The 17,865-nt window shown below is 33.8% G+C and overlaps 1 protein-coding gene across 2 annotated transcripts; it reads left to right on the top strand.

Moving 5' to 3' along the window:
* Positions 1-15,351: 15,351 nt before the first annotated feature.
* LOC122311109 (probable WRKY transcription factor 9) lies at positions 15,352-17,865 on the top strand. Of its 2 annotated transcripts, none has more exons than XM_043125502.1 (5): positions 15,352-15,698; positions 15,964-16,062; positions 16,240-16,590; positions 16,710-16,823; positions 16,958-17,865. In XM_043125502.1, the coding sequence occupies exons 1-5, from the start codon at positions 15,396-15,398 to the stop codon at positions 17,672-17,674; spliced, it is 1,584 nt and encodes a 527-aa protein (XP_042981436.1). In that variant the 5' UTR covers positions 15,352-15,395; the 3' UTR covers positions 17,675-17,865. The 2 variants fall into 2 exon arrangements, with proteins under 2 accessions (XP_042981436.1, XP_042981435.1); XM_043125501.1 differs by having other exon boundaries at positions 15,354-15,698; positions 15,964-16,101.

Genomic DNA, 17,865 nt, shown 5'->3' with positions numbered 1-17,865 from the left:
GTTGCTTTTTCTCAGCGGCTACAAGCCAAAAATCATGAAATTGAAAGGCTCAAAGAACAAATTGTTGTACTTCAACGAATTGTTCAAGAGTCTCATACAAGGGAAGGAATCATTCGGCAGAAGAATAAACTGTTGAAATCTTTATTAGATTCTTCATTCTGCTTGCTGGTTTCCATGGATAAGAATGACATGATATTGTATGAAGAGAATGAGCGTCTCAAACATGAGGCTAAGAATCTCAAGTTTATGTAAAAGTATTTAAAAAATCTATCTCTATTTTTATTGATTCTCGTCTATCTTTTAAGAGATATTCATAGCATGCATCATACCTATTTCTCTTCTGATCATACATAATCTATCTTCTGGTAAAGGTTTTGTGAAAATATCTGCTAACTGATTATGTGTGTTTGTGAATTCTAGTACTATATCGCCTTTCTGCACATGATCTCGAAAAAAATGATATCTTATTTCAATATGCTTAGTTCTAAAATGTTGTATTGGGTTCTTTGAAAGATTTATAGCACTTGTATTATCACATTTGATTGGAATGTGATTATACTTAAGTTTAAAATCTTCAAGTTTTTGTTTCATGTAGAGAACTTGAGCACAACAACTACCCGCAGCAACATATTCTGCCTCAGCAGTAGATAGTGCAACAGAATTTTATTTTTTACTAAACCAGGAAATTAATGCATGACCTAAGAAATAGCATGCTCCACTAGTGCTTTTTCGATCTATTTTACAGCCAGCATAATCTGCATCTGTGTAGCTGATTAGATCGAAAGATGTATGCTTAGGGTACCATAATCCTAAGTTAATTGTACCACTAAGATATCTAAGAATGCACTTAACTGCAATTAAATGTGATTCTTTTGGAGATGATTGAAAGCGTGCACATAAGCACACACTAAACATAATATCTGGTCTACTAGCTGTTAAATATAATAAGCTACCAATCATACCTCGATATATTTTTGAGTCAACTGACTTACCGGATTCATCTTTATCAAGTTTAGTTGATGGGCTCATTGGTGTTCCAATTTCCTTAGCATTTTCCATCCCAAACTTCTTCAGTAATTCCTTAATATATTTTGATTGATTGATGAATGTCTCACTTTTTGCTTGCTTAATTTGCAATCCGAGAAAGAATGTAAGTTCTCCCATCATGCTCATCTCAAATTCTTCCTGCATAGTCTTAGCAAAAACTTGACACATATTTTCATTAGTAGCACCGAAAATTATATCATCAACATAAATCTGAATCAAAAGAATATCATCATTTTCATATTTAATGAAAAGAGTTGTGTCGATTTTTCCTCTTGAAAAACCTTTTTCAATCAAGAAACCACTGAGTCTCTCGTACCAAGCTCTAGGAGCTTGTTTAAGTCCATATAGTGCTTTTGTGAGTTTGAAAACATGATTTGGGGAAATATGATTTTCAAAACCTGGAGGTTGCTCAACATATACCTCTTCATTTATAAAACCATTTAAGAAAGCACTTTTAACATCCATTTGAAAAAGTTTGAAATCTTTATAACAAGCATATGCAAGTAACATTCGAATAGCTTCTAATCTTGCGACTAGTGCATATGTCTCATCATAATCGATTCATTCTTCTTGATTAAAACCTTGGGCTACAAGTCGAGCCTTATTTCTAGTTATGACTCCGACTCATCTTTCTTATTTCTAAAAACCCATTTTGTTCTAATAATAGTATGATTTTTGGGTCTAGGAACAAGTGTCCAAACATCATTTCTTTCAAATTGATTCAACTCTTCTTGCATAGCTAGAATCCAAGATTCATCAAGAAGTGCGTCATCAATACTTTTGGGTTCAATGTGAGATAGAAAAGCAGTATGATTGCAAATATTTCTAAGAGATGATCGAGTACTTACACCTTGTGAAGGTTCTCCAAAAATTTGTTCCACTGGATGATCTTTCACAAATTTCCACTGTTTGGTTGCATCTTGTATTAAATTTTGATGATCTTTCTGATGGCTCCATGTTGAACTTCCTCTATTATTTTCTCTTTGTTGAGATTGAGACTTTCTGTATTATTTATACCTCCTGTTTCTTCATCAATAGATTTCTTGGAGAGTGGAGAATTAGATTCATCAAATACTACATGCATAGATTCTTGTACAGTCAAAATCTTTTTATTGAATACTCTATAAGTTTTACTATTAGTAGAATACCCGAGAAAGATACTTTCATCAGATTTTGCATCAAACTTGCCTAAATTATCCCTGTCATTCAAAATAAAACATTTGCATCCAAATACATGAAAGTAACCAATGTTGGGCTTTTTCTCATTTCAAAGCTCATAAGAGGTTTTATCTAACTTAGACCTTAGCATAACTCTATTTATAACATAACATGCAGTACTTACCGCTTCGGCCCAAAAATAACTAGGCAAGTTGTTCTCATTGAGCATTGTTCTTGCCCTCTCTTGAAGAGATCTATTTTTCTTCTCTACTACCCCATTTTGTTGAGGAGTTCGAGGAGCAGAAAAATTATGCACAAAACTATTTTCATCACAAAAAGTTTCAATATTTTTATTAACAAACTCTTTTCCCCTATCACTTCGGATACTTGAAATAGTATAGCCCTTTTCATTTTGAATTCTCTTGCATAACTTGGTAAAGGTATTATGTACCTCATCTTTATGAGTAAGAAAGATGACCCAAGTATATCTAGAGAAATCATTAACAATAACAAATGCATAATATTTTCCTCCTAGACTTGCAACTCTATTTGGTCCAAAAAGATCCATGTGTATCAGTTACAATGGTCTAGTAGTGGAAATATGTTTCTTAGTTTTAAAAGAAGTTTTTGTTTGTTTACCAAATTGACATGCATCACAAATTTTGTCTTTAAGAAAAAATGTTTTTGGTAAACCTCTCATAAGATCATTTTTTGAAAGTTTGGAAATAAGTTCCATATTGGCATGACCTAATCTTCTATGCCATAGCCAACTAGTTTCATTTTGAGCTGAAAAGTAAATAGTATATTGTGACGTAATTTCTTCAAAATCGATTGTATAAACATTATTGTTTCTAAAAGCAATAAAATAAATATTACAATCATGATCATTCAAAATAATGCATTTATCCATTTTGAAAGTAACTGTAAATCCTTTATCACATAATTGACTTATGCTCAAAAGATTATGTTTCAAACGTTCAACAAGTAGAACATCTTCAATTATGAGAGAAGATTTATTACTAATTTTACCTATTCCCACGATCTTCCCTTTCGAGTTGTCTTCAAATGTCACGTGTCATTCTTCTTTAGATTTAAGATCAAAGAACTTAGTCTTGTCTCCGGTCATGTGTCTTGAATATCCACTATCTAAAAACCATTTGTTTTTGCTTGTGAAAGACTTCATGCATACCTATAAAAACAATTAAAATAATTTTTCTTGGTACCCAAGTTCTTTGGGTCCTTTATTTATTAGTATTAGAAGAAACAAGATTTTTAGGTACCCATATGACCCTAATAGTCATTGTATGATTTCTTCTAATAGGACAAGTATGATAATTATGACCATTTCTATTACAAAAATTGCAAATAGCATGTGACATATATGAAAAACTTGAATGATTATAATAATATCCTTTTTTGACAAAATTATTTTTATGAAAAGAATTTGGAATATTAGTTTTTGATGTAGAATGATTATCAAAGAAATTTTTATAAGGTTTGTATTTTTGTTTTGGCATATATTCCAAACCTGCCTTATCAAAAACACATATTTGACTACCAAGAAGTTTTTCAAAATTTTTTTTTCCATTCGTAAAGTTTTCAACAATATTTTCTAAATCGGTTTTCTTCTTATTCAATTCAAGATTTTCATCTTTCAAAATGATATTTTCTTTTCTTAAAATTTCAATTTTATTTGTTAAAGAAAAATTTTTCTTTTTCAAAGCAGTATATTTGATACCCAATTTTTCAAATTCGTCATAAACCTCTTCTAAAACATTTTGCAATTCTTCATATGAAGGATCTTCAATATTATCAAGATTTGTTACCTCAATGTCATCTTTATCCATAAGATAAAGATTTGCTGATTCTTCATTGCTTACTTCACTATCCGAGCTACTTGAATCATCATCCCATGTAACTTTCATTGATTTCTTGCCCTTGTTTCGATCTTTCTTTAGTAGAGGACAATCTGATTTGATATAACCAGGTTTATTGCATTTATAACAAATTAAAGTATCATTTTTACCTGAATCTTTCTTGAAAAACTTTTTGAAGGATTTCCTAGGAGGAGTTCTATTTTTCTTCAAGAACCTCTGAATTCTTCTTGTTATCATTGCAACTTTTTCATCTTTATCTTCATTTTCCTCATCTTCATCACTTTCACTTTCATGAGGAACAGCTTTAAGTGCTAAGCTCTTCTTTGGCTTTCATTCTTCTTCTCCTCTAGGGGTGTAAATTTTAACCGGAAAACCGGACCGGACCGGCCCGGTTGTGCCGGTTTTGAACCGGTCCGGTTCGGAACCGGTTTCATAAAACGAAAAACCGGCCGGAACCGGTCCGATTTCGGTTCCGGCCATTTTTAGACCGGACCGGACCGGTACTATTTAATATGTGTATATTTTTTTATTTATTTAATGTTATATGTTATATATTTTATATTATATATAATTTTTTATACATAATATATAATAATATAAATTATAATTATATATAAGATAGTGTTATTTTAATTTATAAAATAAAAGTTTAATCTCAAACATGAAAATTTAATTGATCATATGCTTTAAATATATGATATTATAAATATATATTATTTATTAATAACATTTTATCATAAATTCATAAGAAGTAAGAACCTAAAAAGAAAGAAAATCACTCAAATATTATTACTAAATTTTAATGGCCTAATACACTTAAAATTCTTTATATTTTTTTTGATAAGTACATAAGACATTAGTAAATAAATATAAATTATATATATTAGCATATAATTTATATAAAGCCATACCAAAGCTATACTAATAGCATAAATTTTTTACATAGCACTTTTTTTTTTGCATAGCAGTCTTTTTATATAGTAGTTTTTTTTTAAGTAGAATTTTTTGACATAGAAGTTTTTTTTTTTTTTTTTAAACAGATTTTTTTTATAATAAATATATATTTTATTAAAACCGGAAAATCGGACCGAACCGGACCGGAAACCGGTAAAACCGGAATATCGGTTTAGGAGGGTAATCGGTTTTGAAAAATGTAAAACCGGTGCCTACCGGTTCGGTCCTAGATTTTGTCTAAAACCGGACCGGTTACACCCCTATTCTCCTCTTTTCAATGTGTACTCATGGGTGATAAGTGATCCAATGAGTTCATTGACTTCGAGTTTCTTGAGGTCTCTAGCTTCAAGAATCGCTGTAACTTTTGATTCCCAACGTTTTGGTAAAGAGTTGAGAATTTTTCTTACTATCTCCACCTTGGAATAAACTTTGCCAAGAGCTGTCAAGCTATTTATGATGTTAGTAAAATGAGTGTGCATAATAGAAATTGATTCATCATCATTCATCTTAAACATTTCATATTCATGAGTAAGAATATAAATTTTTGATTCCTTGACTTGCGAAGTTCGTTCATAAGTTACTTCCAAGTTATCCCAAATTTCTTTTGCCGTAGCGCAATTCATTATTCTATTAAACTCATTTCCATTAAAAGTATTATATAATAAATTCATAGCAGTTAAATTTAAAGTATAAAATCTATCGTCTTCACGATCAAACTCTTCTTCTTCCTTTTTGACCTTTACTCCATCAACCACTTTTGTTGGAATATAAGGTCCATTTACAATACATTTCCAAATTTCTCTACCTTGAGCTTGAAGAAATATTCTCATTCTAACTTTCCAGAATGAGTAATTATCTCCACAAAAGAGTGGAGGCCGACTACTAGATTGACCTTCACCAAATGAAGCTGCAATGTTAGCCATAAGATCTTAATTTAAAAGATAGTTAATCTTATAATAGAGCTCTTAGCTCTGATACCAATTGTTAACCAGATGACTAACACAAGAGGGGGGTGAATTGAGTTGTATTAAAAAAATAACAATTATAAATCAAATATATAATATAAAATATAAACAAAATATGAAATAACAATAAATATAAAGAGTAAGGGTAAGAGAGAAGCAAACTCAGTATGTTAACGAGGTTCGGCCCCACTGCCTACGTCCTCGCCTCAAGCTACCCCTTGAGGATTCCCAAATTCACTATTCAATCTCCTTCAGGTGGAGATAGAAACCTATTATACATTTGAACAACACCGCTATAAAGGATCCGTGTAGAACACCCTCTACACTTGCAATTACCTTACACGTGGTGACTCAACTATTCCCCGTATAGAATATTTTCTACACGCATAAGGGTTATACACACCCTTTTTCTGATACAAAAGCTGATAGTGGGTAGGTTATCAGAAAACACTCCTCAATGAGTGAAATAAGAACAATACAGCGCAAACTATATCTCTCAAAATGAATAAGGATTAAGGCTCAATGCTTAGAGAAGAGAGAATGAAAGTTTTGAATGAATGTTGTATGCTCTTGGTGTTGTGAATGTGAAGCTTTCAAATGATCTATTTATAGGCATATGAGAGTTCATATTCAAATTTAAAAAGATTCACATGTCAAAGACAACATCATTCATTTTTTCAAAAAATTCAAATAAAAGGTTCTTCTTTTTTAATTGTCAAAGACAACATCATTCACTTTTTCAAAAAAAATCAAACCTAATCTTTTACTTTTGGCATATGACAAAATGAGCACACTTTCCTTTTCAAACAATTCAAACCTAATCTTTTACTTTTTGTATATGACAAAATGAGCACACTTTACTTTTCAAAATTTTCAAACAAAATCATCTACCTTTTGTATAAGTCTAAAAAAGCATCAATCACTTTTGAAAATATTCAAATAAAACATGCACATGTGAAAGATGACAATCAATCATCTTTAATATTTTCAAAATTCAACCCTTTAATCAAGGCATGCACATGCAAAAGATGACAATCAATCATCTTTCAAAATATTCAAATTTAATTTTCAAAAATATTCATGCACATGTGGAAAATGTATTTTAATACTTTATGATAAAATATTAATTTTGAGCATTAATCCTAATTTCGAATTTTAAGAGATTTACAACATTATTCTATAACTTTAATGTGAACTTGTTTCCTTCTTGCTCATGCTTGGTTCTTTGATGTGCTTGATTCCATTGTGTGAACAACTTGAGCTTGAAACTCCTTTATTCTTTGAATTCATTTGTTATCATCAAAATCCATGTGTAGATTTATAATCACATGAAACTTGAAATCTTGAGTTCAACACTATTATTACAAATAGTTATTAGTTATAATATTAGTACTAGTATATTATTAGTTATAGTAAATAAGTTAATAATTATTATTAATTCACTATATACTAATAGACTAATAATATTAGCATATATGTATATATTAAATATATCACAATATAATTACATAAGTATTAAATAAAATGCCATTGGATTATTTATTTATTTATTTTTAAAAATGGTCAAGAGTGGACCGAACAGATCAGACTGTCCCAATCCTTAGGGAGTTCGGTCCGATCCAGGGTGGGAAAACTCTAAACTGAATAGGTCTGATCCAATCCACAAAATCTACTTGGACCGAACTCCCCCTACATGCATGCGTGCATAGATCAATTATCCGATAACATATTTCAATTAAAGTACGCTAGAGTAATTAGTACATGAATCACTAATATTAGAGTTCGTTTAGATTGAGAAACAATTTTAATTTAATTTATTTTATTTTATCTTATCATTATAAGTTTATCAAATTCTGATATAAAATATAATAAACATCTCAACTTTGTTAAATCTTAATTCAAAATTTTTAAATATCAAAATAATAATAATATTAAAAAATAATATTTTATTCAACTTTTAATTTTTATCTAAAATTATTTCATCTCATCTTACTATCTATTTACCATCCAAACAGCTCAAGGGGTACTGGGTGTTAAAAAATGGCCTCCTCCCTTTCTTTTTGGTCTAAAGGTAGTATTTTTTAATTTTTATTTTTAAAAAAGGGTAGTTGATCGTGAACAATGCCCACAAAAATAAAAACACACACACACACATATATATATATATATATATATATATATATATATATTCTCGCCAACTTACATATATGTGGTACATTCATATATAGCCAACCCTACGGATCGATCGGCTGCGGTTTCTGTCGGTGACAAATAATATATATTAGTTTATTAAATAATTATACGTTTAATTTCATGGTGTAGTCGCCAAACAACCATCCCTACTCTTTATATATTATAGTTTTTGTACCATATAATATATATATAATTCATACTAAATTTGTCCTGTGATCAACATGCAGATCATATATTCAAAAAAAAAAAAAAAAACATGCAGATCATGACCTTTCTTTCTGTGATGACCCGCTTTTGAGTGTATTTTCGCTGAAATAATTGTTTTTATTTTAATTAATATATCAGTTATTTATTTTAATTTATTTGCGTTTTAAAATTGTTTTTTTTATTTAATTTAATTTATTTGAGATTGTGTTTTATTTCTTTAAGTTGTTTTGTGGTTTTAATCTTTTTCAGCGGTTTGTTTCGTTTTCCCGGAGTGAGGATTGGACCTCATCTCTTTTCACATCTTTTTCCTTTTTTTCTCTTTTCCTTTTTTCTTTTTCCCTTCTTTTCTTTTTCCTTTCTTTTTCTTTTTCTTCTTTTTCTTTCTTTCTCTCTCCCCGATCCGGACCCTCTCTCTCTCTCTCTCTCTCTCTCTCTCTCTCTCTCTCTCTCTCTCTCTCTCTCTCTCTCTCTCTCTCTCTCTCTCTCTCTCTCTCTCTCTCTCTCTCTCTCTCTCACGCCGGCGTCCTCTTCTCCAGCCCCTACCGCCGCCGTCCGGCCACCGTTCGGCCTCCCACCGGTCCCATTCTCTTCCTCTCCCTCCGGTGCACCACCCCTCCAAAGCCCACCCCCAACCGGCCGGCCGTTTGGCCGGAAAAGCTCCAAAAAGGGCGCACGGATTTTGCTCCGATCCGCCGCCGTCGCTCCACCTCCGGCCACCATTTCTTCACCACTTCATCACCGACTCCTTGCCGTCCTAACCCACCCATTTCCGGCCTCCAACGACCACCGGAACAGCTCCTACGAGCTTAGTTTCCGTTTTGGGTAATCCGGCCATTTCCGGCCATTCCGCCGCCACCCACGGCAGTTCGCCACTTCCAATAGCTTCACAACCATCCCTAGACCATTCCCTATCAATCTCGTGTCCTAGTTTGTCCCCGTTCAAAAGTGGGTTTTTCAAACCCACGGCCACAGTGAATTTTCACTGTGACGTTGCTGTTTTTCCGCCGTTTGCAACGCCGCTTGTTTTCTAAAATTGTCGTATAGCGCTGTAAATATTTTCCAAACCCTATTTTCAGATTTTAATATATATTGCTCATTCAATTATTTACTGTTGTTGGTTATTGATTCCGGACTGAGTCCGAGGAGTTTCGGGGGTCGGATGGATGGAGGACGGAGTTGTCTGTTTAATTATTTTATGTTGTTTGATTATTTTATTATGCATTGTTATGGCATTACATGGTGCATGCACGTGTGTTTGTGAAATTGTGTGAAAAGCCTGTGTATTGGCGTGAGTGGTTTTATGGGTGCGTGTGTATCACGAGCCCAAGCTGGGATGGGTTATTATCTCGGTGGAGCTCCTCTGGTCACTCGGGAGCGGAATAAACTGAGTGATGTCCCCTTAGTTGTCGAGAGAGATAACGGGAGCGGGGCTAGGGGATGCTTGGCTACGAACGCGCCGGGCGCGGAACCGGGCATCGCCCTACTCACCGACTCCGTGGCCCTTCGCTGGCGAGGGCTAGAGGATGCTTGGCTACGCACGCGCGGGGCGCGGAACTGGGCATCGCTCGTTAGGTGTCACATGCGTGGTGGTACTCTACGGTGTGACACTGGAGCCAGGGTGTGCGGATGACCCCTAGGGGAGGTCATGGTGCATACGGTTAAAATTGGATAATGGTTTGTGAGGCCAAATGTGACTTTTGGCGTGTTTTTCGGAAAGGATGTGTTTTTGGCGTGTGTGGAAAACTGGTGTTTTTGGGCTTTGGGCATTGGGCATGGTTCATGCATATTGTTTGAGTTTTATGTGTTTTTATCTGGTAGTGTTTGGGTTTTACTTACCTGCGTTACCATTCGTGGTTCCGTAACTTTTGGTGCAGAGTTAGAGGACGAAGAGGAGGAGGCTGAGCCCGAGGATGCGGCTCCGCCGGGTTGCTGATGCTATCTTTTTATTTGTTAAAACTGTATTTGTGTTTTGTAATATTTTATCTATGTATGTTTTAAACAGCTTGTATTACATTAAGAAAAATTCTGGTACTTAGTTATGACTTTCGTTATCCGCTGCGTGTTTCTCTGTACACATCTGTTGCCTTGCACACACTCGGCACCCGTCGATGGGATGGTGACCCGGGATGTCACCATCCGGACGTCTCAATTTCCCCGTGTTCGGGCGTGGGGATTTTGGGGGCGTCACACTTTCTCTTCATATCCTAGATCTTTTGCGTGCTATCTCGTACCGTTACCTCCGTTTCTTATTTATTTAAAAAGAATGATGTTATATATATATAAGTTTAAAATATATAAATTTTGTGCAGACCTTTTATAAAAAACTGTATTTTTTTTTTGTATTTTTTATTTAGTGAAACTTGCTTTTTAACAAAAAAATTCGCATAAAATTTATCAATTTGTGACTTATCCTTAACATTACTCATTTATCTTTGATTCTTTGCTACCACCATCGAGTACCCATGCACTTCGTTGACTACTCCATGCAAATCAAGGGGGTCGAAATCCCCTTGAGGCCAGCAGCCATGCAGGTAGGATCCTCAATCGGTACAGTTCTCGCTTTCAATTATTGAGGGTGCACCTTCTTCCCTCGACTTTAATAAAAAGAAAAGACCCTCAAATTTCAACGCTTATTTTCTAATTAAGTAATTTTTTATTCATCGTGTTATAATCAATCCCTTTTTTCTTCTTTCCTAATAATTAAGTCGTATATACATATAGCTTTCTAGTCAAATATGGGCCACTAGCTTCATTTAAATTAGCTTCCGTTTAAATTAGATTTCTTATAAGGTTGTGTTTAGGTAATGAAGTGATCTTAAATATTCTATAATAGTAAAGAAAAAATAATGAATAATTATAAATAGTAATGACCACCCAAACCAGTCTAATTAATTTTCACAATAAAGATAATCCAATTTCTTAATTAAGAAATAATTTGTACAAATTTTAAATAGATAAGTCTCGTACAAATTCTTGAAAAAAAGTAAATTCCATTTAAAAAAAGTGTAAAAAAATGTATTAAACTTTATTAGTATGATCTATTTTTTTTTACAAATGAATGCTTATCAACTTAGAATTTGTAACTAGTATTACTCTTGTTAATATATATATATATATATATATATATGCGTTATAAATTACTAAATTCCTCGATGCGCGCGTGGCATATTATATGCAGCCGATCTCATCATTTTACTTTGGTCCTTCAATATTGTGGGAATCTATGCTGAAGATTTGAAACAAGTTTAGAATAAAACTTTGAGGCGATCGAGAATAAATCGGTTCTTGGACATAGTGACCAGCTACCTATCACAGAGAAAAATAAATCCACAGAGTTGACCCGACATGGGTTTTTTTTTTTTTTCCTCTAACTTGACCTCTACTTCCCTGGCCTTGCCGGCCAAGAAAACGGGCACGTTTTGCTAGCTAGCTGCACATGCATGGCCATTTCTTATATATATATATATATATATAGACCTATCCGTGCAGTAGTACTACCACGACCTTATCTAAGCCAAACCTATTTTGATGCAAAAACCATGCAAGGAGTCGATCTCGAATTAATTCCGCTACATATAAATGATTATCCTGCATGCATGTGAATATTTGGATTTGGCTGAATTTTTTTGGGATTTTCGTGCTTCTTGTCTCTAACTCATTTTCGTGAAACTCCATTATGTAACAAAACCCAAAAAGAAAAGAAAAATAACTTGTAAAATGAAACATGCACGAGAGAGAGAGAGAGAGAGAGAGAGAGAGAGAGAGAGAGAGAGAGAGAGAGAGAGAGAGAGAGAGAGAGAGAGAGAGAGAAGCGTCTCGGGTGTTGCATGCCATTTGGCCTTGGTTGGAATAAAACCAACTTGCAACTGTCAACTGCGTGCAGATAAAGAATTCCTCGTAACAGGTAGGATCTGTATGATCTGGGTCAAGAGGAGGAGTGCGAGATCGAAATTCTCATAGATGTATCATGATATTCCATGCACACACACACATACACACATGTAGATATATTAAAAGTCTAAGCTTAATTAGGACTTGGCCACTATATATATATATGTTCAATAAATAAAACTTCAACGAGAGAAATGGCTGCGGCGCCGATTGCTCTGAATCCCCACATGTTTCTCATCTGTATCATGATATACATACATGTGTCTGCTGTATATATATATCATCATGTGTGCGCGTGTATAATATAATTAATATATATAGCATGCGATGAATGATCAGAACAAGAAAAGTATATATTATCGTACTGAAAATATATATATATATATATAGCATCGATTGGTACTCCGATTCTCGTGCATGGAATCAAAATGTCAACGTGCAATATGAATGATCATCATCATGTACCAGATGTTTCAGAAAAAAACAAAAAACAAATTAAAAGATAATGTGAATACATTCATGCAGCTAGCTGGCTAATGTTTCCAGTATGAAGACAATATTACGAACGTAACGTAAATATATATTTTGTCTTTGTAGTTTTAAATTAATTTGGTGGCAAACGCGCGAATCTTACTTTTATACGCGATGGATTAGATGTACGTACGTACTGAGAAAAACAAGCTGCTGGGTTATAGCCTACGGCTGCAGTCCATTGGCCATATAATTATATATAAGATGGTCCAAAAATGCAATGAGAAAACTATATTTTATTTTATTTTTCTTTTGAAATAGAATGTCAATTTTATTTATATGTATATATAGCGTAAATATTGAATTATTTTGGACCACATTATAAATGTCTAGGCTTGCCTCCTCCAAAATTAGTTAAAGCTATATATATATATATATAGTAGTAGATGCTCCACGTGGAATTTCATCGCATATCACCATATAATTTCAACACAAAGAGATCACCAAGAAAAAAAGGTTCCATTAATGGATCGAAGTTTGCTGTGTTGTGCAATATTGCAGGTATTTCCATTATTAATTAGTGATATATATATATGGCATTATTGTATTTCAATATTTAATTGAATACTAATATAAGCAGCCATGCATATGCATGACCCCATTTCCGTGGGCTTAGGAAGTGGCATGCAGAAGATTACATTAAATATTGTTCATTAATTACAACATAATCACGAACTAATATAAAATTGAGCGGTGCTACATCCGGTCTGAATTCCCACCGATCGAATGTAGCATTTATTTTTTAATTTTTTTTATTTCATTTTTTATATTTTTAAATATATATATATTTTAAAAAAATTCACAACATCATTTAAAAAAATTTACTTAATCACTAAGTAAAAAATAAAAAAATAATAATAATTTGATAGATTTTTTGTCTCCCAAATTTAGGAGCTTTAGCATTTCTGTATATAATTATATATGAACAAATAAATTAAGTACGATAACAAAGTTGTCATAATTAAAGTATTTTTATTTTTAAATCTCATTGAATATCCATAATAATATATAAAGTCCCTTATGGACACGATTATATATGTAGAATACTATATATATATATAGAAAGATATAATTATTCCATTCTATATAGCTGAAAGCAATTGCCAAGATCAAAGGAATTCCTGGCCAGTGCCGGCCTCATGAGCTGCCGGATCGAAATCGAGTCATAACGCCAGAAGCCAAAGGTTTATCATCAGTGCGGCCTACTGCTCAAACCGGCCTAGCCGTGGATCGAGTACTACTTGAATTTCGACCTCCGGATAGAGGTTAGCATATATTAATATATATAATCTCATTTTCGTTCAACCTTTACACACTACTAATAATTAATTAATTAAGAACTAGCGTATGATTATAAAATTAAAAAAATAATAATTTATTAAGATCAGTTTAATATATTTTTGAGCTTACCAGGAAAACCTGAACACTATGACTTTTGTTTAAATTGAGTCTTCTACTTCAACGTGGGAGGTGGTGACATTAAAAAAATCGTGTGCTAGTTTAATGAGAGCAAGGGAGATCAGGCCTAGTGAGGTCTTTGTGTTGACGAGTTCAAGATCTGATCCCAAGGTTTCTTTTGTTATTGGAATTCGTGTCATGATCAGGCTCATGTTCCAAGGAGGAAAGATGCAGCAATATGCATGCATGATGTCACGGCCATGTATATTTTAATTGTGAAATAGTGAAAATTGAGAAATTTATTATTAAAAAACTAATTTTTTATATGAATTTTATATTTATTTATTTCTTAAAAAATAATATTTATTCACTAAAAATATCATTTCTAATTTTAATTTATTATTAATTAACATTTACATTAAATAAACGGTACCAAATTAAGTACGGATCATGAGTTTAATTTGCAATATTGCCTATGGGTGACCTTATTTTTTTTATAATTGCAGAGAATTATTGATCATGATCGATGCTAGCTCCAGATTAATGATAGCGTTACTGCAACTTTCACCTTTAAGTCGCGTGCGGCTATAATTATGTGAAGGAAAAAGCAAAATTAGGCCACAGACTTACAATTCATAGTATATACTGTTACAAGTGGAATATATATATTTTTTCTTTCTCTATTAACTTTTAAAAAAACACTCAAGGGTATACATAGGTACCGTAGTACCTTGCAGGCCGCATGGTGAGAGGGGGGCATTACTCGAATGACCATTTAATTATTAAGTAGCTAGATATAACCTTTGGACTATGCATCAACGGCTCAGGAACTTAAACGAATTATGTGGTGTTAATTGTGTACTTTACGATTATAAATATTATTTTTTTATTATATATATATTTGATTGGGGAGGTTTAAGGGGAGGGTTAAAACTGTCTTTTGATGAGGAGATCATGCCCGTCATTGCCCAAGATAATACGTATTTAAATTTGAGGCATTTGATTATTCATGGGTCTTTATTATATTAAACATAAGTTAATTAAGGAAGCCAGTAAAAGTCAAAGCTTAGATGCGTCCTTGTGTGCCTAATAGATGAGACGAGGGAATTGACTTCGGTGCCTCAAAAGCAGCATTAATAGGCAGAAAGAGATTCTGCAATTTTGTCTTGTTCTAATGGGGAGAGAAAAAGAGAGAGATCATCAGATGGAGATTGATCTGTCAATGAAGGTAGATATTGCTGATCATGAAGAACAACAAGCTGTAGAAAAAGAAGTCGATCGAGCTGGCGTACAAGACAAAGGAAAAGGATATCATGATGAACAAGCACAAGTAAATGAAAATCATCGTCAAGATCAACCGGGAATACGTCTACGTGAAGCAGAAGAAGCAGCCGAGGCCACAACAGGAGAAGTAGACGATGATGCATCGGTAGCAGATGATCAAGTATCCTTGCAAGAGAACATGAGGACTAAAGAGGTAAGTAATTAATTAACTTTAAATTGGAACGCTAGATAAAATCGAACAAGTCACAGGAAAAGATCAAGAGATGATTGAGGCTCTCTGGTGATGATCAGTACCTCTCTCTCTCTCTCTCTCTCTCTCTCTCTCTAAGTATCAATATCCTTACAAAATTTGCTCATAGTTTGCACATGTTATATAGATATATATACATAATCGTATATAATTTGACAAAGAAATCTGCCATATATATATATATATATATATGTTTATAATCTACCAGTTGCCTTTGCTACGGATGGAGATGAACCGCGTGAAAGAAGAAAACAAGGTGTTGAGGAACGTCGTGGAGCAAACAATGAAAGACTACTACGAATTGCAGGTGAAATTCGCCACTGTCCAGCAAAATAACCAAAAAAAGGTTGATCCAGGTTCCTAGTAATATTTGAATTGTTTTTAATTCTTTTCTGATTTCTATCCATTTTCTTAATTTATAGGATCAGTCTGTAGTTATGCTTCTCTCTCTCTCTGTTTTTTTTTTTTTTTAAATCTGATTTAGGATCCTCAAATATTCCTTTCGCTCAACGGTAATCACGATGATAGTCAAGAACCAAAGACAATTCTCAATACTCTAGATATGATCACTAAAGAAAGACCTCCGTCTCCGTCACACAAGGATGGTATTAGAGAGAGTGAATTAGGGTTGTCCCTTAGGCTACATACGGGTGCTGAAGAACAAAGAGTACTGGAAGATCATAAAGATGAAGAGAATAAAGAAGTGGAAAGTTTTACCACAGTCCAAAACAAGCTGCAACGGAGTACTGATTTGACCGGAATCGCAAGCCATGTAGCTTCCCCAGTCAATAGAAAGGCTAGGGTTTCAGTCCGAGCCAGATGTGAATCAGCCACAGTAAGCTAGCTAGCTCAATTTAAGATCTGCAACTAGTTCTCCTAAATATTCTAGATATGAGAGCTCAGTAATCGCAAGATTACTACAATTTAATCCAAGTCTTTTCAATATATATATAGATGAACGATGGATGCCAGTGGAGAAAATACGGTCAGAAAATAGCCAAAGGAAATCCCTGCCCTCGAGCCTATTACCGCTGCACAGTAGCTCCTGGATGCCCAGTTAGGAAACAGGTACAATTATTTGTCAAAACTGAAACATTATTGTACTTGCTTCAATTTGGTTCTCTTGCATGGGTTTCACTCTAATTCCTTGCATTAACTTTTTATATAATCAAAGTGACGTTCTTTTATTCTTTTGCAAACAGGTGCAAAGATGCTTAGAGGACATGTCTATACTAATAACAACCTATGAAGGCACACATAACCATCCACTTCCTGTGGGCGCAACTGCCATGGCTTCCACGGCCTCAGCAGCAGCTTCCTTTATGTTATTAGATTCAAGCAATCCTCTTTCAGATGCAGCAGCCTCTAGTTTCACTCGAGTATCCCTTCCCAATTACCTGCATGGTTCCCATATGATTCACTCTTCTGATCTGCATCCATCAAACATTAGAACCATGAACCCTAATATTGTCGACCCTTCCAAAGGAATTGTTCTTGACCTAACAAGCAATTCTTATCATCATCATCATCATCATCAACCCCCTCAATTCCCAATGGCTAGCTCCTCATACTCAGCAGCTCGGCCAGGTTTTCCAGCTTGGATGCATGGAAAACCAAGTTTTCATACTGGAAATATTTCTCTCACGAACAATAATCTATTTCCTATCCCTAGAGCAATAGAAAATAAGTCAGTGGCAGAAAATGTGACTGCAATCGCTTCAGATCCTAAATTTAGGGTAGCCGTGGCAGCTGCAATCAACTCTCTCATTAATAAAGGGAGTCCTAATACAATAAGTACTCATCCTGTGGGGACTCCCTTTGGTCCTAGGGATGGAGATCAGAGTGGTAGCTCTGGTAGCAGCAATTGGGTTCTTGAATCTCTCTCGGGAAATGGTAAGCCACTTGGGCATTCGCCATGATGATGAGCAAAGAATTTTTCAGGTATTAGTTTTTTTTTTTTTTCCTTTTTCTTTCTCTTTTTAAAGTCAAAATATTAATGGAATTGTATACACAGACTTAATTAATTTGTATCATTATCCTGTTAAGATTTGGTTCTTTGCTCTATAAGATCAACACATGATACAATAATATTATTGCAGTTTTTCTTTTC

The sequence above is a fragment of the Carya illinoinensis genome, chromosome 5 (assembly GCF_018687715.1).
Source record: "Carya illinoinensis cultivar Pawnee chromosome 5, C.illinoinensisPawnee_v1, whole genome shotgun sequence".
In the NCBI taxonomy this organism is placed as follows: domain Eukaryota; kingdom Viridiplantae; phylum Streptophyta; class Magnoliopsida; order Fagales; family Juglandaceae; genus Carya; species Carya illinoinensis.
The sequence above is the reverse complement of the archived record's forward strand: the minus strand, read 5'-3'. Positions and strand labels throughout refer to the sequence as shown.